The sequence below is a fragment of the Lepisosteus oculatus genome, chromosome 14 (genome assembly GCF_040954835.1).
Source record: "Lepisosteus oculatus isolate fLepOcu1 chromosome 14, fLepOcu1.hap2, whole genome shotgun sequence".
Lineage (NCBI taxonomy): Eukaryota > Metazoa > Chordata > Actinopteri > Semionotiformes > Lepisosteidae > Lepisosteus > Lepisosteus oculatus.
In genome coordinates this window covers 46,105,078-46,127,766 of record NC_090709.1, presented here as the reverse complement: position 1 = coordinate 46,127,766, position 22,689 = coordinate 46,105,078, and the positions used below count along the sequence as shown (strand labels likewise).

At 44.5% G+C, this 22,689-nt stretch overlaps 1 protein-coding gene and 1 long non-coding RNA gene across 5 annotated transcripts; one reads left to right on the top strand and one right to left on the bottom strand.

The window, feature by feature from the left end:
- Window positions 1-1,264: 1,264 nt before the first annotated feature.
- On the bottom strand, window positions 1,265-5,337 carry LOC138243113 (uncharacterized). Its single transcript, XR_011191973.1, has 5 exons — window positions 4,325-5,337; window positions 3,563-3,726; window positions 2,866-3,001; window positions 2,109-2,161; window positions 1,265-1,427 (listed from the first exon to the last, which is right to left on the bottom strand). It is a non-coding gene; the product is annotated as an uncharacterized lncRNA (long non-coding RNA).
- Window positions 5,338-8,189: 2,852 nt separating this feature from the next.
- Window positions 8,190-22,164, top strand: LOC107076235 (uncharacterized). 4 transcript variants are annotated; one of them, XM_015339763.2, is made up of 6 exons: window positions 8,190-8,518; window positions 9,267-9,564; window positions 16,983-17,044; window positions 18,271-18,600; window positions 19,401-20,045; window positions 20,680-22,164. In XM_015339763.2, exons 3-6 carry the CDS (start codon window positions 16,996-16,998, stop codon window positions 20,844-20,846), a joined length of 1,191 nt encoding a protein of 396 aa, XP_015195249.1. In that variant the 5' UTR covers window positions 8,190-8,518; window positions 9,267-9,564; window positions 16,983-16,995; the 3' UTR covers window positions 20,847-22,164. The 4 variants fall into 4 exon arrangements, with proteins under 4 accessions (XP_015195249.1, XP_015195247.1, XP_015195245.1 ...); XM_015339760.2 differs by lacking the exons at window positions 8,190-8,518; window positions 9,267-9,564 and adding an exon at window positions 10,718-10,977 and having other exon boundaries at window positions 19,401-19,670; window positions 19,761-20,045; XM_015339761.2 differs by lacking the exon at window positions 8,190-8,518 and having other exon boundaries at window positions 9,222-9,564.
- Window positions 22,165-22,689: the final 525 nt, after the last annotated feature.

Sequence of the window (22,689 nt, the reverse complement as noted above, 5' to 3'; positions counted from 1 at the left end):
TCACATTACAAGAAACGTTTCACAAAAGCATAAGTTACGATTTGATACCGTTAGTTAAATCACAACATCTTATGTCCATTAGGGGGTGGTATTACTTAAGTTGTGGTTAAAATAGGGGCATTTCATACTTCATTCCAAACATAAAATGGTTCTTTCAAAACCGAAAGTAATGAAAAGTTTGTCTAACTTCCGTCAACACTAACAATTCCTAAGAAAAGTTTATTTCACGCCAATTTCTAACACCCCTACCCACAAAGAAGCGAAAATCAAAACAATTCAGACTTTTCCTCAGTGTTTTATTTATTACTCCCGGGTTGGAAAGGGCATTAATGTGATAACAACACTCTCAGGCAGTTATATTTAAAAAAAACTAGATGGAGCACGATGTGCGCGACAAGACAAATGACGGTCATTTTATTTACTTACAGCAGCATCTATTTAAACTGTACCCATTGCCAAGACACCGCCGGGTTTTCTCCTGCAGCTGTAATCGCTATTCCTCACTGAAGGGCATATCATCTTTATGTACATCGCGCTGAATGCCTTTCCAGTACCTTTGTGCTCTGTAAAGTCCCCTATCAGAATAAAAAAATGCACTGGGGAAAAAAATCATTAAAGTTTCAACAATTTTGCCTCAGCCCCAACCCCCGGAGGCTTTTTTTTCGGCAGCTTTTAAGTCTAGTAATGGCGGCTGGTGATTGGCTGTGATGTCATCAGGGGAAGTTTCATCCCCGCCCAGCTGGCTCTTCATTGGTTGAGCAACTCTGGATGATTGACAGGTCTCACTGACAGCCTCCTGTGCTGCTGTGACATCACTCCTATTTGTAAGGGTTAATTTCGATTATATCTCCCTTCTTCGGTACAAAGACACCAAATCAGAGCCGATATCAGAGCCCGATAAGATAGATTAACTGCACTTCTGTAAATTCAACCCTGGATTCCTGAAATAGAGGATAACTTCGAGCTTGTGCGTTGCAGTACAATATGCAATAGCTTCTGTAAAAGGGATTTTAATTATAGATTTGTGAATATCAAAAATACTAAAGAAGAGGTTTAATTTTCTCTACCTTTTCAGCAGAGAAGATCAGGATCCACATCCCAGTTAGAGACTAAAGAAACAAAAATGACTTGGATCCAGGCAGAAACCTGTTTTTATTACTTTATTTCCATTTTCTTAAAGAACATTTTTATGAATTCAAAAGTTAAAAAACTGCCTCACTTGATGAATGAAATCAGTGCCGTTGTGTTTTTTTAAATGTGTTAATATCCGAGTATGTACAGAACTCATGACTTTGTGGTTCCTGTTTCTTTAGGTGCGCTGTCTCTTTGGAAAGCTCCTTGTTCTGTGGGCGTTTGTTATTGTCATCTTTTGGGGCATTGCGGATCTCTAAAGTAGCATAATTCAGTCCTTCATCTTTATCGCCCTCCTGCAACAAAGAGAACAAAGAAAAGAGACAAAATTTTGAGGGGTATTACAATGGGATTTGCTCTCTAGATTACTGGGTACACAATCAGCTTATGACTCTATGATATGGACTAAACTTTTTTTGTGCATCATTGTGATTAACCATTCATGACTGACAGTAAGACACTCAAGTGATTTTAACTGGTGTGTAAGTAGTGGGAAGAGCTGGGATACTTGTGTCTGTAAGGCCTGAGAGACCTGTGAACAAACACGTGCTTGTCCCAGCTCTAGGGACACATCCACACAGGACACCATCTGCAATCTCGTCCAAAGCAGGAGTCCTGTAGGCACAGCCTCTATTACAGCTGAGGGTGAACAAGCTACTAGCCTGTGACTTTCACAGCCGAGACACTGGTGATCAGCTTTGCTCTGTTTATTAGTGATTTGTTTATTGCAAAGCTGAGTGTGTTTTTTACCAAACAAAAGTCTACTGTATCTGCTCTGTAACTTCGTTTAATACTGCTTCAGTTTTCTGCTTCCTGCAAGTGTTAAACTTTGAATAAGACATGAACTTATCAATAACAAGAAATTGTTCAAAGTTTATCTAGAGCCACCTGATTGGATCCTTGCTTTACAGTATTTCTGTCTAATTTCTGTCCCATGTATTGTGTTTTCTTAGATGGAATTTTAATTGAATGATCACCTTCACTCTGTCTTCATTGTTGCTTGTCTTGGGATCATCACCCACTGTTTTACCTGAATTGGAAAGAGTGCAAAAAGCAGCACAAAAAACAAAAACATTATATATTGATAACAGACTTGACAAACAGCATATACAGAAATGTATTTTTAATCTTGCTTTAGATAATACAGATCCCTGTTACTAGCCTATACTGAGGTGTGCAATGCTTTAATATATTTATTTTACATTAGGAAATAATTTAACAATATTAGCAGTGTAGAGCATTTTCTTTCATTTACTGCCCCACATGAGTTCAGCCTCCATTCTTATCCTGCTGAAATGTATTTCATTCCATAAGACCAAAGAGTTTCTCTGGGATTTCCATTGGAAGTGTTCACTCAAAGAAAATGGGTCTTTCTGTTTCATTGCAGGAAGTTGCTTTTCTTGATGCAATCAAATATATATTTTATAAATGTGTTTATTTCGAATGCTTAATTTGAATTTCTCCCTCATTTAATCGTGAGGGGGGAAGAGCTAAAGATACAAAAATGTAATGAATTAAAAAAAGTGAACTCAGAATAAATCAATTAGGGCACTAATGGTCAGAGATGTGATGACATGAATATTATTCCTCTTCACTTGTTAAGCAGGGAAAACATGCCATACTTAAACTGTAAATGTAAATTCTGAAATCTAAAAATGTTGTTTTGTTGACATTGAACGCTGCAGAGAGTTTCCTCACTTGCAGAGTAGGCTGAGAGTATGAAGACACACTGACCTGCTCTGTGGAAGAGACAGAAGACGCAGCCAGAGGACAGCAGGGCAGAGAGAGGAAGAGTCACCAGCAGGACGATGAGGCAGGACAGTCCAGTCTCATAGTGAGGACGAGCTGGGATGATCATCTACACCTTCTTCTGAACAACACCGTTATCATTGTAGAAACAAAATAAGTTTAATCCCTCAATCCATTTTCTAACTGCTGTATCCAGTACAGAGTTCACATGAATACGGAGAGAGCATGCACACTCCACACAGACAGCACCCAGGTCCAAATTTCACGCCAACGATGCCAGGCAACAATGCCAACCACTGCGACCCAATACTGCCCAAACATAAAAGGTACAAAAAACAACATAAAGATTATTTTGGGTTTCAAGTTGTTGGGAGTTTTTTTTTTTTACATTTGCATTCAAATGCTTCTTATGCTGGATTTTTAGTTTAATAGCACGGAAATGTGATCAGGTCAGTGAAAAACCACATTTCTGCTCTGCAAGTCCAATGGGGTGTAGTTTGCTTGTTTCTTTAATCCGTCTCGTCCAAGAAACATTTCTAGACTCGTGGCAAAGGTCCAGTTATCAGTGGTTTCCATACGGAAAACCGAATGGTATATATCAACACAGTTGACTTTATCGGCCCTTATCATTTAAAAAAAAAGAATATTTATTTAGAAACTCAAAAAACAAAACCTCTCTCACATTCATGGACGAGCCTGATTCCCGGTGCAACTTTAAGGTGCCCCCCGTCTCTCTCGGCGCAGTAGTACAGCCCCAGGTCCGACCGGGTGACGTTCCGGATCCTCAGACTGATGGAGCCGGTGGTCGAGTTCAGCTCGGCGCCGAACCGCGGGTCGGTGTCGCCGCTATAGACGGATATTTTTTTTTGTACAAAATGTACTTTATTCCGAAATAACATCTCAAAAGGAAACAATCTCACACAAATTAAAACACGGGGGACAGGCAGCCTTAACATCCTGTGTTGTCCATTCGCACCTGTGTCTGTTTCCCTGACTCTGTGTCTGGCACCGAGCTGAGCTGTGTCCAGTAGTGAGCTGTGCTTTGCTCAACGCAATTAATTACCAAAATACATTTCATATAGTCTGTCCCTGTAGGAAAATGACATTTCGAGGAACATAACTTGTTCATCGCCTTTAGTCAAAATAAAGAAGGTAAACATGACAATACTTCACAGCTTTTTACCATTAAATACGTGTACTATATCACACTTTCCACGTAAAAAATGCGTCGCAGGTAAACGACTATTCATCCGTAGAAACAGGGTGACGGAAATAAAAGCGTTATGTTATATAAAACAATCTTACATAGAATGCATAAAGCATGAATCTAAAATATCGTAATAAATTATTTTATTTCAAATGAGTTTTAAAACCATGAGAAAGTTCTACTTTATTAATGCTGGAATATGTATTCCCCATAATCAAAGCTTTATACATCACTCACCCAGAGGCAGAGCATGGTTCTCTCAATGGGCGAGTCACGATTGAAGACCAAAGTGGAGCGCACTCAGCTGAAGGGGGTGGATTCCTCGCCGAAGGGTTTCACCGCTATCAAAGCTTTGACACAACAAATTAGTTCGGAGAGCGAGAACATACCTCCTTCTTGTTCAGCACAGCGTCCTCATTGGCCGACCGTACGCTGATGTAGTTCAGCCCCTTCCAGACTTCACTGGACCCAGTGAGGGAAATTGCAGAACATTTTAACATTAAGCGTGCGATTTAACAACAGTCTGGCACGTATCGTCTTCTTGCAGGAATGCGGTCGACTGCTCATCTATGCAAGCCACGTTACTTCTATTGATATTCAACCACGACAAAAAAAAAGTCTCCCCAGAAGAACTGGAGAAAGGTTGTCAGAAATTGTCTCTGACATCACCGGGAGTAGTAACTCGGCAGCTCCGGCTCAGAACACGATCTTCTGTTACAACCGGCATCAATTGGCTTCTGCTCTGCTTCTGGGTGAGTGATGCCCCGTGCTTTCGGGACCACCGGGTTTTAATTTATTTATTTTATAGGGCAGCGTGTTCCTGTGAGAATCAATGTCGTTCACCCGCTGAATTTCGCTTTTCCCAGTTTCCCATAGTCTCGCTCGGTTCCTCGCTCTCTGGAGTCCCAGTGTCTTGTTGAAGGCCGGTGAGCGTTACGATGCTGAGACTGCACCGAGAGGGGGTGTTACAAACTTGAACCGTTGGCTTCGTGTCCGTGATGCTCTTGAATGTCGTGTTTAACGAGAGTATTTAGGACTGTCCGGTGTCTGCTTTCCGCCCGGTTTTAAACGCACGGTAAGAGCACGACAGCGTTACACACACATCGGGGCGTGTTTTAAACTCGGGTGCGAGTAGGATATTATCGCAGATCAAGGGTGTTTGTAGTAGCGGGTATGAGGTACGTGTCGTACAGAGTTAGAGACGCGTTCACTAGCCTCCTTTAATCGCGGTGTGCCGTTTAGCTATTCAACCAGCGGCATTTCCTCCGAGTAAGAGTGGATATGGAGGCTAGGAATTAAACTTTAAGGGGGGGGGGGGGCGTAAATGCGTCCAATCATGCATGACATCAATGGGACTGCAGTGGAGAGGGTCAGCAGCTTTAAGTTCCTGGGAGTTAACGTCACACAGGATTTAACCTGGACCCACCACACCAACACCGTGGTCAAGACAGCACGGCAGCGCCTGTTCTTTCTCCGCAGGCTAAAGAAGTTTGGCATGCCATCACATATCCAGGCCAACGTCTACAGGTGCACTATTGAGAGCATCCTGACTGGCTGCATCACTGCCTGGTGTGGGAGCTGCTCCGCAGGGGATCGCAAGGTATTGCAGAGGGTGGTGAAGTCAGCACAGCTTATCACCAGCTGTGAGCTACCAAGCATCCAGGAGATCTACTCAGCTAGATGTCTGAAGAAGGCCAGGTCCGTTCTTAAGGACCCCAGTCATCCCAGTCACATTTTCCCTCCTACCGTCCGGTTAACGGTACCAAAGAATTCGGTCCAAGTCCAACAGACTACGGAACAGCTTCTACCTCCAGGCAATAAGACGGCTCAATAGCCAACCTCCACCTCCTTTAGCAAATCACCTGTAATGGCTACATGGACACACAGTTTTCACTGTATTCAGCATAACCGCGCTACTTGTATATATTGCATACACCATGGACACATAGCAGCTCTACTCATATTGAGTTTTATTCAATTTAAAAAATGTAACCTCAATTCTGTGATTTTTGTGTTTTTGTGATTTTTGTGATTCTTGTAATTTTTGTGAGCTCACAGAAAAAGACATTTCATTGCCAGCAACTACTACTGCACGCCGTATTGTTGTGCATTTGATAAATAAACTTTGATTTGATTTGATTTGATTTTAGCTCGCTATCACTCCACTCTGCCGTAACAAAAGGTGTAACAGACGAACTGTCAGAAGTGTACGTACAGTATATATTTTCGGTACCTCAGGTGTTTCTGGTTGTAAGTGTTTAGGACGTGAATGCAGTCCGTTTCTAAAGCAACCCCCACCCGGGCTTCAAATGTGGAGAATAAATGGGTGTGACCCTGGACCCACTCATGACCGACCCACTAGTGACAGTACCACTCCTAAGAGAAAAGAGAGGCCACGAGGGCTGGGACTTTAATTTCTTTAGACTTTTCTGAGTTGATTTGATGCGTCTGAATTACTTCTGCAATGAGTTGTGGTTTTAGTATAGTATAACGAATTCGGGTACAGAATTGAGCAGGTATGGGACTCAGGGAAGGGTTGAACACATTTATTAACTTGAACTTGAACTGGAAAAAGAACATATACAGGGACAGGGGTTACAGCGCTGCACCTTCACTAACACAGAGGCATGAAGAGAAGTCTGTATCCGAGCATCCGTCCTAGCATTTACAGTTCCGTACTCTAGCCACAAGGCGCGGTTCTCAGCTCGCCTTTCGTGCCTGTGGGGGGGGGGGGGAGAGAGAAGGGTTTCAGTTGCGGATCCATCTCCACTTGGGGGAAAGGGACAGTAAGATAGAAAAGAAAATACAAGAAACTGACAGAATTGTGCTCACTGCAAAGTAGGAAGGAAAGAGGTGGCCAGATACATAAAACAGCTCTGTGGATAATTTATAACGACATTCTTTGCTGACAATCAGCAAATGGATTTCTCTTCATGTTCCGCTGTGCAGTTTGAACGTTTGTTCTCCCAGATCGGTTGGTTATACGAGATCAGCTTATATAAATTAGGACTAATCAGAATCGATACAATTGATGTCTGGCGAAGGCAAATAACCTTTGTTAACTGTGCTAACTTTGCACAGTTGCAACCCCCTTTTTAAAGGGTGTGCACACGTATACAACCAAGGCATTAATTAATTATTTAATTATTTTTCCAAAAAAGTTCGATTTGTTTTCTTTCTTAAATGTTGTTGATTAAAAGATCTTATTAAATGTGAAAAAATCTGATTGTGAAAAGGTCAAATTCTTAGTGAAACAATCAGTGATGTGAGGAAAGATGGATTGTGGGAGACCCTTGACTCTCCATGTCGTGCTGTATTTCTCTCTCATTCTACTAGGAGTGGTGCCGGTGCTTCTGGATAAAGTCTGTCAGTGGTCTTTCCAGACGGGTCCGGTATGACTGCTCTTCAGCACAAGAAGAGACATGTGACTTGCAAAGATCCCGGCAGTGCCTTTGTTCTTCCAAAGCCTGGATAACTCAGTGGGTAGAGCATCAGACTTTTAGTCCGAGGTTCCAGGGCGGTTGTGCTTTCCTTAAATCCATTGTGAATGCCATTATAAATCGTCTTTATCTTTCACTCTTATAGCTGTACTGTGGTTATTTTAAATGTTCATTACTTGTATTTTCTTTAGTGTTTCCTTTCACAAACCGAAAATGTTCAAGGTGATCTTGTCACTCTACTCCACGTAGATAATCTAAACGAAATCACAGTAGAGTAAAGGACACGCAGTGAGGAGCTCACGCAGTGAGTCCTCCTCAATACGACAGGAGGAAAGGAACAATGCACATCTGCTGAGCATCACGTCTGAATTTACAGTGACATCACTATGGAAGCCCGTTTCCGCAAGGGAGTAAAAAAACGCTCTATGGTGTCTCAGAATTGCGACTTGAACACTCAGAATTGCGAATTAACAGAGGGAGAACTATGTACACGGAAAACGCCCGATCTCCCCACACTGTACGCCCGTTGCACTGTGGGACAGCTGCCCTGCTGAGCGACCTTCTTAAACCCCGACCTGGCCATCGTGGCTCAAGCCTGGATCCTCAGCAAGAGCACCTCCCCTTCCTGACTGATTCAAATTGTTACACGGGCGTAGTTTGTCTTTCAGACCTCTGTCGGTGAAATACTGTACAGTGCAGTCGAGGTCTGCAGAGCGGTTGACAAACTCGAGCGAGTTGTTCTAAAACGAGGAAAATTTCATCCATTTCTCAGCAAAAAATGGCGTGTTTTAAATCGCCCCGGATTCAGAAGGAAATGAAAAAGATTCAGATGACGGGAGAGGTGAAGAGAAAAGTAGAGGCGAGTCGAGGATACAAAGGGAAAGTCATAACAGGACATCGACGGCTGTGCATTGCACAGATCGGAGAACTCGAATGTTTCTGGAAGTATTTCCGCTCTCTTTCACCACTATAGCTTATTTCATTGGCTCAGGTGAGTTTTGTTTTTCTGTGGGCACCGGTTCTTAGTATTTTATGATGCTCTAATGTTACCCTAATAAAGTATATGTTCCCCGAGCAGGACAGGATCACAGGTTTATACTTCTGCATGTGAAGTGTCGCCTTTAAAAAATGTCCCTGTTACAAAATTCTTGAAACTTACCATTACACTTTAATTTATACATGAATATAATAATAATAATAATAATAATAATTAATAATAATTGCTTACACTTATATAGCGCTTTTCTGGACACTCCACTCAAAGCGCTTTACAGGTAATGAGGATCCCCTCCACCACCACCAATGTGCAGCCCCACCTGGATGATGGTACGGCAGCCATAGTGCGCCAGAACGCTCCCCACACACCAGCTCTCAGTGGGGCAGAGAGCAGAGTGATGTACTGTAGCCAATTCATAGATTCATAGGGAATTATTAGGAGGCCATGATTGATAAAGGCCGATGGGAAATTTGGCCAGGATGCCGGGGTTACCCCATTATATATATAATGTCAAATTCTGTATTATGTTTTTGTTCCACATGACAGGCTTATATCCGTTAAATTGTTTCCCCAAAAATGTAAACATTTTTAAAGAGACATCGGTGTGTGCGGGAGTGACGTGTTAGCGAGTCGCAATTCTGAGATCTGCCAGGGATTAGTTTTCAGAAACTCCCCCTGCAGACCTTTCTAGGTTTCACATTGACGACGATACGTCACATCCGTCCGTTGTTTGCCCTTTTAGATTTTTGCGTGAATCGTCAAATGTTTCGGATCCCACTCCGAAGAAAGCGGCCAAAAAGAGAGATTTATAGAACTATATTGGTTAGTTTGAAGCAGAAACGTGATTAATAAAACGGAAGAAACAGGCGACATGAAGACCCGGGACGTCTGGATAGTAAATGGGCTATCAGAAAAGCTGGAGTTAGAAGGGCATGAGCAACATCTAACAACGAGTATGACCATAAGTGTCTCAATAAGACTCGTTTCCTCTGGGCTCACCTCGTGTAAGATCCACGGTGCAGCGGATCTCCGAAGCGAAGGTAAGGGAATTCATCTTTAATACTTTTGTGGAGATTTTAAGAAAAGATGATCTGTTTAGAAATAAATGTTACAGTTTAAATTAGTGTGAGGAGCGTTCAGTCGAGGTGTTACTCGTCGTCGTCTGTAAACAGAAACTGATGTAGGAAGTATTAAATATTTATTAATATTCTTACTTGTACATCTTGAGATATAGAAAACGATTAGAGAATATCGGTAAGGGTTCCGTATTTCCATCAAAATTAAGGCTTTTTACAAATAAGTGGATTATTTATGCTTTTGAATCGAAAAGCAACGCCGTACCAGACAGGGTTGGGATCTTATAAAATGGCGCTGGTTGAAGTGGAGCACTGGCGCCAGCACTGGTAATACATAATCTCAGTGGTAATACAGGCGCTGAGGTCTAGAAACTGTGGTGAGGATCTCCAAGTCCTCTTTTTAACGAAGATGAGGAGATTCTGGCAAAAAATAAACGATGTTTGCGTCGTCTGATTTCAGTAATTCCGCTGTTAAAATCTCTTACAAGTTTCAAGTGCTTGTCGATTCACTTAAATCGAGTTTAAACTCCATTATAAAGAGATGCTTATAGATCATGGTGTTTTTATGATTTCGATTTTCGCCTTTATGCTTAAATGTTCCTGTAACTGCCCTCTATCGCAGGGACTGAATCACACCTCCTTGCTCGAGTTAAAAACTCGTTTTCTAAGGAGTACGAGAGTCTCAATTAGACGAGTTTCGTCTGTGTTCACCTCGTGTAAAAGCCACGGTGCTGCAGATCTCTGAGGCAAAGGCGAAAAATAAAAGAACTCATTTTTAATACTTTGGTGGAGATTTTAAGAAAGGAGGGTCTGTTATGGAGGAAATGCTACACTTTAAATCTTCTGTCCTTAGTTCAGTAGAGCTTTTACTCCTTGGCTCTTCGTCTAGAAACTGAGGCTAAAACCGAAGCTGTTCACGTTTGGGGATCGTTTGAACATTTTAAAATGGATGTAAGGGGGTATTTGCAGACTATTTCGAAGTGCACAAATATGAAAGCGGTGCGGACATTTTTTAATTTAATTTGTTTAACCTTTTTTCATAATGTGAATTTATGTAGTAATATCTACCCCTGACGATATCTTTGTTTTGAATTCTTATACGTACTCTTGTTTGTATTGTAATTTTTGTTATTTTGTTAAGCATAAATAAAAAAATACAAAAAGACGTTTGGGGATCGTGAACGTCACCACTGTAACGTGTTAGGATTACATGGCCGGAAGACGCGTGTGGATGTATGGAGGTTAAGATAGATAATACTTTATTAATCCCGTAATGAAATTGATGAACTGTTTAGTGTTTTCTGTCCTAAAATTTTGTAACGTGAACAGTACTGGGAGGAAATTGTTCAAACAGCGCACGAGTTATTTACAGTCAAGGTAGGTCTAGACGTCTTTTTGATATGCAAATCATTCGCTGCCGGCCGCTGGTCTCGGCGTCTGCATCCTGCTGCCCCGCTCAGGGACGTAGCCGCGGCGCTTGCTTCCCCCCTCGCCTGGCGCAGTACCGACAGTCCGCTGCCTCGCAGGCCTCCGTCTGTTTTCGGTGCCGAGACCCTGCTATTATTATTATTATTATTATAAAACAATTAAGTGCCAGAGATAATTAAGTCAATTATTTAACCAAATTATTTTTACATGTAACAAATGTTAACTTGCGTTTTCACTTTTCAGATTTTTGTGGAGTTAAAATAAATGTTTCCACTCCAATACTAAAATAAAATACCAATAGAAAGAATAAAGACATACACAAAAGTAAATAAGTCTAAGATTATCTAACTTATTGAGCTTTTCAAAAACCAGGACCACAACATTCTAAACCAAACACTTAAGTAAACACTAGTATATACTGCTATAATAAATTTAACCAAACAATTATTATTTCAATTCAATTCAAGGTGCTTTATTAGCATGACCGATGGGTACAATCGGTGTTGCCAAAGCAAATAAAAATAATAAAATTAACATGGAACAAAACAAAAAATAGAAGTAAAATAAAACCTACAGACATTTTCAACAAAGACATATTATAAAATATTGACATATACTGTAGGAGGCTGGAGCATTATTGGGAGACAGACTCACTGTTCCTCAGGCTGTGACAGGAGATCACATACTGGGCTGCCAGATCAACTGAGTTCCCTCCTCCCTCTCCCAGTAGGATTGGGACCCGTTGTGACTCTGGCAGGTGTCGGAGCTCAGTTTGCCCAGGTCGCCCTGGAAGTGACCGATCTCCGTGTGGAGACTGGGGAGAATTCCCTCACTGTAGTAGGGGGATTCTGAGGGCGGGATGTAGACAGCACACAGGAAGACCTCATTTTCTGTACAGATGGTATTTCTTTTGATTTTAAGCCAAACTCGTGACTCTTCTTTCTTTACTAATTGTATGGAGTGACTGAGCTCCGCTCTGTACCACACAATGATCCCCCCCTAGAGTCTCTGCCCCGGGTGATTTGGTTTTTTTTTGACAGAGGGCACCGTGATCTCCTTGTAGCCTGGGGGACAGTGGGTAGCCAAGTCTCCCCGACACCATGTCTCCTGTAGGATCATGATGTCTGTCTCCTTTACATCCTTGATAAATTCAGGATCAGTGCTCTTCAGCCCAAATGCTGACGAGCCCAGACCCTGAATGTTCCACATACTTATCGTTAGAGATCTCATTGTTATCGTTTGAATTATCTTTGCAATTTGTTATTGTTTTCTGGAACTGTATCAAATTAGTGTCGGACATTTACATCATCAACAGAAACAAGTATTGTGCTGGGTTTTTGTCTGTCACTTTGGGTGATGGAAGTTCAGCTCATAAGCTGGGTGCAGATGAGGTTCAGGAGCTGCCGGATTTCTCCCAGCTCCAAACCGCTTGGGACTGCTGGTCTGGCCAGGGCTGTGGCGTAGCTGTGCAGGAGGGGCTCGGTCCGGCTCTGCTGTTGTGCTGGGTGGGGAGGGGTTGTGGTTCTGGTCCGGTTCAGCTGCTGGTCTGGGTGAGGGGCATGGGGTGGGGCGCTGGTTCTGGTCCTGTTCGGTCGTTTGTCTGGGTTGGAGGGCTGTAAGGTTGAGCTGGTCTGGGTTGGGAGTGTGGGTGCTGGGGCGTTCCTCTGGTAGTCCTCCTGTTTTTCTCTGGGGTGCTGTTTGGGTGTCTGCCCAGTGTGGTGTCTTTCAGAGATTTTGTGAAGAGTCCAATGGTCTGTTTTTTTAGGTGTTTATGGTCGTGTAGATGCTGTGGTCCAAGGGTGGAGTGATGGGCCAGGTAGACGTTTGGGAGCAGGGCGCAGCACCGTGAGATCTCAGCGTTGATTCTCTGGATGGTGTGGTGCTGCTCGTCCTGTCTCGGCAGCAAGGTGGAGATGACAATTCGGGCGCGAGGGAACTCCTGTATGGCCCTCTCTGCCACTCTCCTGATGGACTGATGGCCACCTGCTCCCTCTGGGTCCTCAGGTCGTTGGAGCCGGTGTGGATGATGATGTGCTGAGGGGCTCCCAGCACCGACCTGGACAGCAGCTGCAGGGTCTTCTCTGTCGTCGGACACCAGAGCTTTGCTGTTTGTAATCCCGGGAAGAGCCTGTGCTCATCGATGTACCTTCCGTTGGAGTCGATGAGAAGGACTACTTCCATGCGTCTGCCTCTGGTGTCCAGTCTGCTGGAGGGGCGCTGTGCTGCCGGGTGGGGGGCTGCGTGGGGGGGTGCAGTGTGTGAGGTAGAAGAGTTGGGTGGGGCCGGGTGTGTGTGTGGGTCACCCTGAGTGTTCGGCAAGGTGGATGTGCTTTTGGGCAGTAGAGTTGTGAGGGGGTTTGGGGTGCCGGAGGGTGCAGTGGGTGTGGTGTTTGCTACGGTGGGGGTACTGGGTAAGTGGGAGTTGGTGGTGGGGGTTGTAGGGGTGTCAGGTTGTGTGGAGGTGGGTGTGTCTTTGCGGGTTGGGGGTGGGTGTTGTGTGTTCTGGGTCTCAGGGCTGTTCTGTTGCAGTCAGGGCTGCAGTGGGAAGTAGAGAGTTTCCTCAGCTGTTCTTTGAGAGTCTTGCTTGTCCTCTCCGCGAGCTGCAGCTCCTCTCTCAGCTCTGCTACTTCCGACTGCAGCTTACTGTTGTCTTGCAGCAGCTCTTCCATCTGTGCCCTGAGCTGTTTGTTGGAGGTTTTACATTCGTTCCTATGTTTGTTAACCTCGTCTCTTAGCTGTTGTGCTGTCTGCCCCTCTGTGAGTCTCCCCAGGATCCGCTCCTTGAACTCAGTGAAGTCCAGCTCCAGAGCAGAGAGTTTCTCTCTCAGGAGGCGCACTGTGCTGTGGTCACAGGGGGGTTGGTGTGGCTGTGTTTGTGGGCTCCGAGTCAGGTGGAGCTGAACTCTCCGGTGTGGCGGCATCAGGCTGCTGGGTCTCTCTCCTGTTTCTTGGGGAGGTTTCTCCAGGTCGGCCTGTGTTTTAAGGTCTGTGAACTTTTCCTCGAAAAGCTCCAGAGCGGCCTCACTGCCCTGTATCATCACTGTACCATTGTGGTAAGTGTTGACGGTCAGGACAGTGTCTTTTACCTCGCTGTCGCCCCCTATGGAGATTTGCCTGCCTTTGCTGATGCCCCTTCTGGTGGTGTTTGTATAATTCTTACACACAGCTGTGTGCCAGGCATTCGGATGCTCAGTAAAAAAGAGCAGGTTGGTTTTTATGTGTTTTTCTCCTGCCTGGCAGTAGTCAGCGATAAGGGTCTCTGGGTTTTCCTTCATCCAGGAGTTTTTGTACTGTTTCCTGGTCTTAACGGTTTTCACGTCCTCAGGCTACTGGAGTACTGTGCTGAGAGGGCAGGGCTGGTCCAGTGCGGCTGTGTTCTGCTCTTTCCTTTGGTGTACTTTTTCTTTCTTTCTTTCTTTCTTTCTTTCTTTCTTTCTTGTCTTCTTGTTTTAATTATTCATTTTCTGTCTGTTCCTCTTCATCTCTTGAGGATTTTTCTTTTTGGTGTTTTTCCTCGGGTCCTTTATCCTCAGGTGTAGCTGTGTCTTATAGTGGATCTTCAGTTTTTTAGATGTTTGCTTTGTTGATTTTTTTTCCAATGGCAAATTATTTCTTAACTTCTGTGGTTTTCTTTAGTTTTTGTTAGATGTTGCCTTATTCCTAGACTATTTGTTCAGTTCCAGAAAACAATAAAATCTCAAAGAAATTAGGAGCTCATCTTCTGTGCTGCCTTTCTCTCTCTCTCACTCACAGACTCATCTATTAACTGAGCAGTCACTGGGAGCAGATCTCCTTCCCGTCCACAAAGGCCCTCGCTCCCACAAAGCAGGCTCTCCTCCCCTCTCTTCTTGCAGCTTCAACCTGGGGCCACAGCTGGCTCCTGGTTCTCCTGTCTGCGGCAGACAGGTCCTCTGCAAACCTCAGTTTGTTCTCATTCAAATACTCATTCCCCCTTGCTCGCCACAGCATGTCCCTCGCGGTCCTCTTGGTGAACTGTATTATCGATCTGGGGCGCACTTGCCCAGTCATGTTCCCTCTCCCGAGCCTGTGAACAAAGTCAATGGCAGATATCGCGTCCTCCTGGTGCGACAGGGTCCTTTTACAGATACCCTTCACTGTTGCAACAATGTCCTCATCGCGTTCCTCCTTAACTCCAAGTAATTTTAAATTCCATCGTCGACGGTGTCTTTCTGCATCGTTCACTTTCAATTCGAGATCTTTAATCTTCTTTTCTTGTTCAATATTTACTTGTTTAAGAACTTTTGCTTTGTTCTTTAAGTCCTCAACATCATTGAACACACGGTCCATGGACTTTTTAAGACCTTCGATTGCGACTGTATTAAATCGAATCATTTCCTTCAGCTCACCCATGCTCTGTGCCATCATGTTGAAGATGTTGGTCTGGAGCTCCTTCAGCTCGCCCCTTCCTCTCTTGGCCGCTGGGGTTTTCTCAGTTGTGCCGGGCAGAGACTCCAGCTCTTCCTCCGGCAGCTGAGTCTCGCTCGCATACGAGTGCATCTCCAGCACTCTTTCCACGTCCCCTGCAGCTGCTTCACTCTTCTCTTCCATTGCCATATACATATACATATACGATTGAGGTATCTTAGACTTCTCCTTCGAAGACCCAGCACTCTTCTCTTTTCCCAGTGCTACTCGTCTCAAAATTCTTAAACCTAAAAAAAAGCACCTTCCCCACCCAATTATGACCGAAGTCTAAACAACTAGCATGCGAGCAGAGAGAGAGCAACATACAGAGGTCTATTTGGGTAGTTACACAGGGAGAGGGTGGCAATTGGGTACAAGTATAAACGGCGTGTGAAACCAGGGAACTATTTACATGAATCCGGGCGATCTCCCCACTCTGTACACCCGTTTCACAGTGGGTCAGCTGCACTGGTCAGCGGCTTTCCTTGTCCCCGCCCTGACCACTACTACTCCCGTCCTGCCCCTCGCCGCGTACCCCAGCCGGGCGCTCTTCAGCTGCAGCGACAGGCAAAGGCACTACGATATTCTCTAGTCGTGGGTGTTTAAGGCTATAGGTGCTGACCAGAAGCCTGCTGGGGAAATAAAAGCTGTGTATTGGACACGATCGGTAGTGAGAACCGAGCTCCTTGTAGTAAAACAGTCCACGAGCGTGAAGTGGGTAAGACCCCCTGAAACATCATAGGAGAACTGAACTGGTCTCATTGGTTTGTGCTGTTGAAAGTAGCTTCCCAGCTGCTGTTGTCCTCAAGATATAACGCCTTACTTTTCAGGGAGTCTCGTGACTATGTCCAGCCTGCTTGACAGGTAGTAGCTCAGTCTGGGAAGTTCAGGCACCGAGTTACTAGATGTGAGGACAGCAATGTCTGCAGTTTTGTTGCTCTGCTTGCCTCGGGAGCTTTGCCTTTCGTTTATGCATTTAATACTGGTGTTTTCTGTGCGTTTGTGTGAACAGGAAAAGTGTGTGTCTCCAGTATCATACTGTAAACACAAGAGTTGCCATTTCAGTCTTCAAAAGGGAACATCAGAAAATAATTGCTTTAACGACCATTTTATAATACTTTGTAGCTGTGTCAGTATTTTTTTTTAACTGAAGTAGTAATAGTAGACAGGTTTTTCAGTATCCTCATATTCAAATATTCATTTATTCAGTTGTAATGCCTCTTGCTATGTGTGAAGGTGAAACCTTTTCTTTTTCAGTTGGATGGAAAAATTCCATTCTGCTTAAAAGGAGTTCCTTTTTAATCTCAACTCCTGTGGCACATAGAGTAAATCAAGAAGTCCGATGTGGTATATCAAGAGCCAAGTCACAGACTGTAGATTGATACAGCCTACTTCTGTGAAGCGGTGTGTTCAGGTGATCCTGCAGTGAGAGCGTCTGTACGTCAGTGTGAGGTGGCGTGCTCAGGTGATGCTGTCTGTCTGGAGTGTTAAGGTCTTGTGTGACTCAGTCACTGTGTCTGTGTCCACAGGGTCATTCCAGATATGGTCCTCTCTGCCCTGACTCTTCTGTCTGTGATGGCCCTGACAGCGGGTAAGTATCCCTCCAGTTTCTCCAGCTTTTATTTCCTGTTTTTCACCCTGGACAACACACACACACACCTGAACTCTACTGACCAGAGGGGCCCCAGATCTCAGAATCTTACACTCTCACTCTCACCCTGGACATCACTTGTTTTTACCCCAAATCCTGCAGGATTGGTGGCCCTTGCCATGGAAGAATTGGAATTCTTAACATTTTTGAAGAAGAGATGAAAATGGGCTTCTTACAGAACAATTCTGTTCTGTTTGATCTTTTATTTTGTGAAAATCCTGGAGATGTGTGGTTGATTTGACCTGGATACAGACAGTTGGGACTGTGAAAGCAGGCGTGAGTTATAAGTGCAGACTCTCTAAGGAAAGTGATTAGACATAGTCCTGGTGCTTCTGTTTTTAAAGACCGAACAGAAGCCGACAGTGAGAGGTGAAAAGTAAGAATTCTCTATCTGCTGTGATTATGCTCATCTTGCTGGAAAAGATACACAAGTAGAGCTTAGGTCTTGACTCTTACTGAGAGCGGCAGTCACATTAACTGTGTGGGTAGGAAAATTAATGAGCTCCTTGCCCCAATCACTGCCCTGGTTCCTGTCAGGACTGAGGAGGGTATTTGCTTATATTTACACATTGATCCTGTGTGTGTTTTTTAGTAATAACAATTTGTGTTGAATACTGAATCTCTCTTTATGCTTTTTACTGAAAAAGTGATCCCTTTCTATATGTGCCGCTGAAATATCATTACCTTCCCTTCTTACTGAAGGCGTATGTCCTCTCGGTTTGTGAGGGGGAACAGTCACACGGAAAAGCTTCTGGCTTTTAAATCAGAAGGCATCGTTGTTTATGTCCACAGTCCTGCACACAAGACAAGTCCATAATCCACCCTTCCCAATCTTTAAACAATTCCAAGGTTCGTGTCCCTCAGTTTTCCACGTCTCTTTCTGCAGTCGAGTAGTCTCTCCACTTCTACAGCTCCAGACAAGTCTCCCACTACTCCAGCTTGTTGCCCATGTGACTCCTTCTGGGTTGGATTGAAGTGGTCTGTAGGGTCACGCGCCTCTTCCTCGTGAAGTAGATAGCGGTGCGCCCCCTTGCGCATCCTGACGGCGGTCTTGGAAGGGTTAAGACGTACACTGAGGACTTGCAAGAGATGATTAGGAAAACACATGCCTCCTAAAACAGCCTCGGATGATCTAACCATCTGTGTTCCTGTGTGTTTCTCTGCAGGTGCCGTCTATCAGTCAGTGCCAGTTGGACACTCGGTCACTCTGAACTGCAGTGGATCAGCTGCTGGCTTGAGGGGAATCCCTGAGGACCAGCTGCACATTGAGTGGAAAAGATCTGGAGATCTAGTGTTTAACTTAATAAGTGGATCACCCTTCCCCGGCCCCGAGTTCAAGCACAGGGCAGCGGTGTCCAGAGAGAAGATCAGTCAGGAGAATTTCTCTGTGACCATCAGCCCCACACGGTTCTCCGATGAAGGTCATTACGAGTGCTTCTGCGGCAAAGGGCAGGAACAGCTAACCTTTCTGGGAGAGGTCTACCTCGTCATCACAGGTCTGAGCTCATGATTCTCTGGTTGTTTTTTTTGACATGTTAAAGTCAAGAAAGGGGCAAGCTGAATTTTAGGACATGTAGGTAAGGGTAAAATTTTAAATGAAGATTTTGGTAAATTATTTCACTGGGAAGGCTGTTAGAGTTTTGTGGACAATTTCACTGACTGGATTATAGTAAAGACATTGCTGCTCTGAATTTTTTTCCAGAGAAGAGCAAATTGGGGGGAAAAAATCTAGAGGTCACTTTGAGTATCCCATGCTGACAGAGACTCAGTTCCTTCAGCCTTTAGTCTGGAGGGAGTGTCCCACACTGACAAATTAGTGGAAACTATGGGGATTAAGGGAGAAGGAGGCTTGTCATTACACAAAGGGTGGTAGGAGTGTGGAACAAGCTGCCCAGCCAAGTTGTTGAAGCCGTTACCCTGGCTTCTCTCCAGACACAGCTGGATGAGATCCTCCAGTCAATAAGATATTAAGTACCAAACAGGGGAGACTGAACGACAGTCTGTCCTCCTCCTCTCACACATGAACTGAGTGGCTCTACACAGGAAGGACGTGACATTGCTGAGTCGAGAGACATCATGTCTCTCCCACAGAGTGCTATGAGCTGAGACCTTCCTCACACACAGCTCCACAGCAGAACAGAGAGAGGACAGATACAATATGTTATACCCCCACAGTGTGAGTCTGTTGTTGGCCCCAACTTGAGAAGTGAACACAGCAGACAGTCACACAGAAACATGGTAAGATGTTAAGTAAAAAGTCTTTAACTGTGAATTTGGTGTCTGTTGTTTCTTCCAGCTTTCTCAGATGTCCTCACCCTTCAGTGTGGAAACACACTTTCTCTCCCTCTTCTCACTGCTGATCCAGTGGAGGTGCTGTTTGAAAACTTGACTTCAGTGTGTTCTGTCCAGAACAGCACAGCCCGCTGTGTCCCCCAGTACAGAGAAAGAGTGTCGGTGCAGGATGGCTCTCTGACACTGCGCTCCCTCACTCCAGCTGATCAGGGGAGATACACAGTGAGGGACCTTCAGGGAAACACTATCAGCACTGTGACCCTCACTGTGGGAGGTGAGCAGGTCTACAGTAGGGTCACTAGAGGGCTCTATATTCTTGACAGAGTGTGTTCTTCTATCATCCTCTGTCCTGATTGTCTTTCAGCTCACAGAGACACTGTCACCCTGCAGCCTGAAGCCTCTCTGTCTGTCCCTCTGTTCACTGGAGAGCCAGTGGAGGTGCTGTTTGATCCTGCAGGAGGTGGAAACTGGACCTCAGTGTGTTCTGTCCAGGACAGCATAGCCAGCTGTGTCCCCCAGTACAGAGACAGAGTATCGGTGCAGGACGGCTCTCTGACACTGCGCTCCCTCACTCCAGCTGATCATGGCAGCTACACAGTGAGGGACCTTCAGGGAAACGCCATCAGCACTGTCACCCTCACTGTGGGAGGTAGGAGGCTTTCTGACAACTGTTGTTTCAGACCTGCAGTATGGCTGGTATTTCCTTAATGAATCTTTGTGTACTTCCACAGTCCTACCTGTCTATTACATTGGAAAACGCATATTGGACTGATGGGTTCATCCTGTCAAAATAATCATGAAGAACAAGCCTGCTTCTGAATAAATTAACTAATCAGCATCCCTGTCCCTTGACCTATCACTCCAGATTTCCTTCCAGCAGAAAGCAAGGATGAGATTTCTCCTGCGGTAACAGAGGTAGATGTTTCTCTGCACCTGTGTGCTTTGAGGAGCGGGGAGAACTGTGAGGTCTGTTGCTCTCCAGTGTTCCAGGAGCTTGTCTGTAACGGGACCCCCTGAGACCCTTGTCACTCAGGGTCAAAGGAGGGGATGTGCCTGTCCTGCAGACAGATTCTCGATTCCTTCTCGAAATCTGGCCCAACTGGGCAAACGCTTCCTCAGATTCAGGGCCCAACCCAGACTGGAATCGCACTTACTCCGAATGATGCTCCTTAGCTTGAAAAACAGGGCAAGAAGGGGTGTTTCTTGTATAAAAACCAGTCTCTTCTCCAGAGAAACCACTCTGTTTCAGAACATCTCTCTCTCTCTCTTTATTATTATTACAGCTCCCAGGCCTTCAGATGCTGGAGTGAGTTCTCGAACCTATGTCATGCTGATCCCTCCCTTCCTGCTGCTGTTCTTAGCTCTGATCTCTGGGCTCCTGGGCTCCAGGTGTCACTGGTGGAGAGGAAACACAACCTCTGGTGTCCAGAAACCGGACCGTCCAGTCTGAAGGCAGTGCTGTAGATCAGTATTTTACAGATCAGTATCAGCTTTGCTGATTTCCAGAGCTCTGAATGGTTTCGAAACCTGTCGTTTTTCTATTGCAGACAAAGATTATAGGCTTTAGATTAGATATTAAGATCAAAGTTGCTGTTACTGGGGAGGGAGCCATCTTGGAGCTAACAGTCACAGATTCGAAACATTTTCATTCTCAGGGATGAATGTTAAAAAAAAAACTTTGAAGTACTAAAAACCATTACTTTAAAAGCTTTGAGTGAGTTAGCCTTTAGTTTTAGAGATCAATTTATTGGCCATACACAATCTCTTGCATTAGGGATTTGTCTTTTCACAGACCCCAGCTTGCTCTCCATGAGACACACAGACAGGGAGAGACGTTTGGGGTCAGAGCGCAGTGTCAACCATTGTACAGCGCACTTGGAGCATCTGGGGTTAAGGGCCTTGCTCAGGGACCCCAACGGAGTAGGATTCCTCTGCCGGCCACGGAATTTGAACTGGCAAACTCTTCCAGCCACAGAGCCACCCAACTGCCTTCTCTGTCCTCTGGGGTTGTGGCAGACTATGAGACCTGCAATGTTTTTGTAATGCAGTCCGACTAGAAGCTGTTAACAGAAATGTTACTTTTGAAGATTAAATCAATTAGTAATATCGCTTTGCTGACTTTGGATTCCTACTCTCCAAGACCAAATCCACACTCTCACTGAGCATTAACAATAATCAGACGTCCTGTAGGATCCATTAATTACTTATGTGTAATATAATTACTATTATTATATAATTAATAATAGTTGATAAATACTCTGTCAGAGTCACTGCCTTTATAGCAGCCTATGTCAGAGCACAACCGCAATAAATTACATTCCATTGAACTATTTTATCTTGTGCCTCATTTTTAAAAACTTTTTATTTGGTTCCTATGTAATGTACTTAAATTAAATATAAACAAAATCTCAGAGCAGATTTCTATCGAAACACAATATGATTGTCTATATTATATTTTTGGAAGAATGGGACTCTTCATAAGCAGCTAGAAATATATTTTTTTGCCCTTCAGAGTTCCTGGTAGTCATCAGCCTACAAACCATGAAGCTCTGAGTAAATGAACACAAGAATGGACTAGAATCGGGGTTGAAAATGAGACTCTTGGATCAAGTAGCTACAAACAGCCAAGCAGCCCAGATTCCTAATCTAATTTGTATCCATTCTTGTAGCGCTAAGAACAATTGTCGATAAGGATCGCGAAAATGTCCGGGCCTCCAATGTTTTTTATGTAACTTTATTTGTAAAATGTGCACAATTTGTACTTGAGAGTAAATCATTTCACTCTTGAAAGTGTCTCATGTTGTATATGCCTTTTCCATTCCCGCCTGTTATTTTTTTAATGAATTTATGTTTTGAAAAACGTATTTTTCCGGGTTGCACATACTGCATAAGAATGTCTTTGCGATAGAAAATGCAGTCATTGGGAAGACTAGTCTGCTTTTGCACCTGTGGTGCCCTCTTGTGGTTTAATGCGAAAAGTTTCCTAGACTGAGTTAGATCTTATTTATTTCGCGAAGAGCGGCTGTGTATTAACACTAACAGTGACTCAGGGCCGAGTTCCGGGATAGTGTCAATGCAGTTATTCTCCTGAACCCGCTTGTTCACCCGAATCAGTCCCGCAAGCAGCTTCGTGACGCCAGTCCGGTCTGAAACCCGCAGAAGCTCATTTTCTGAGCCGTCACAGCCGTAAGAGGACCCAGTTCGGGACAGGCTGTCTGGAGAGAGCGGGACTCGGGGTACCAGTCAGTCGTCACTGGACTGGTAATGGGTTCTGCATGATTCTCTGGGCTCCT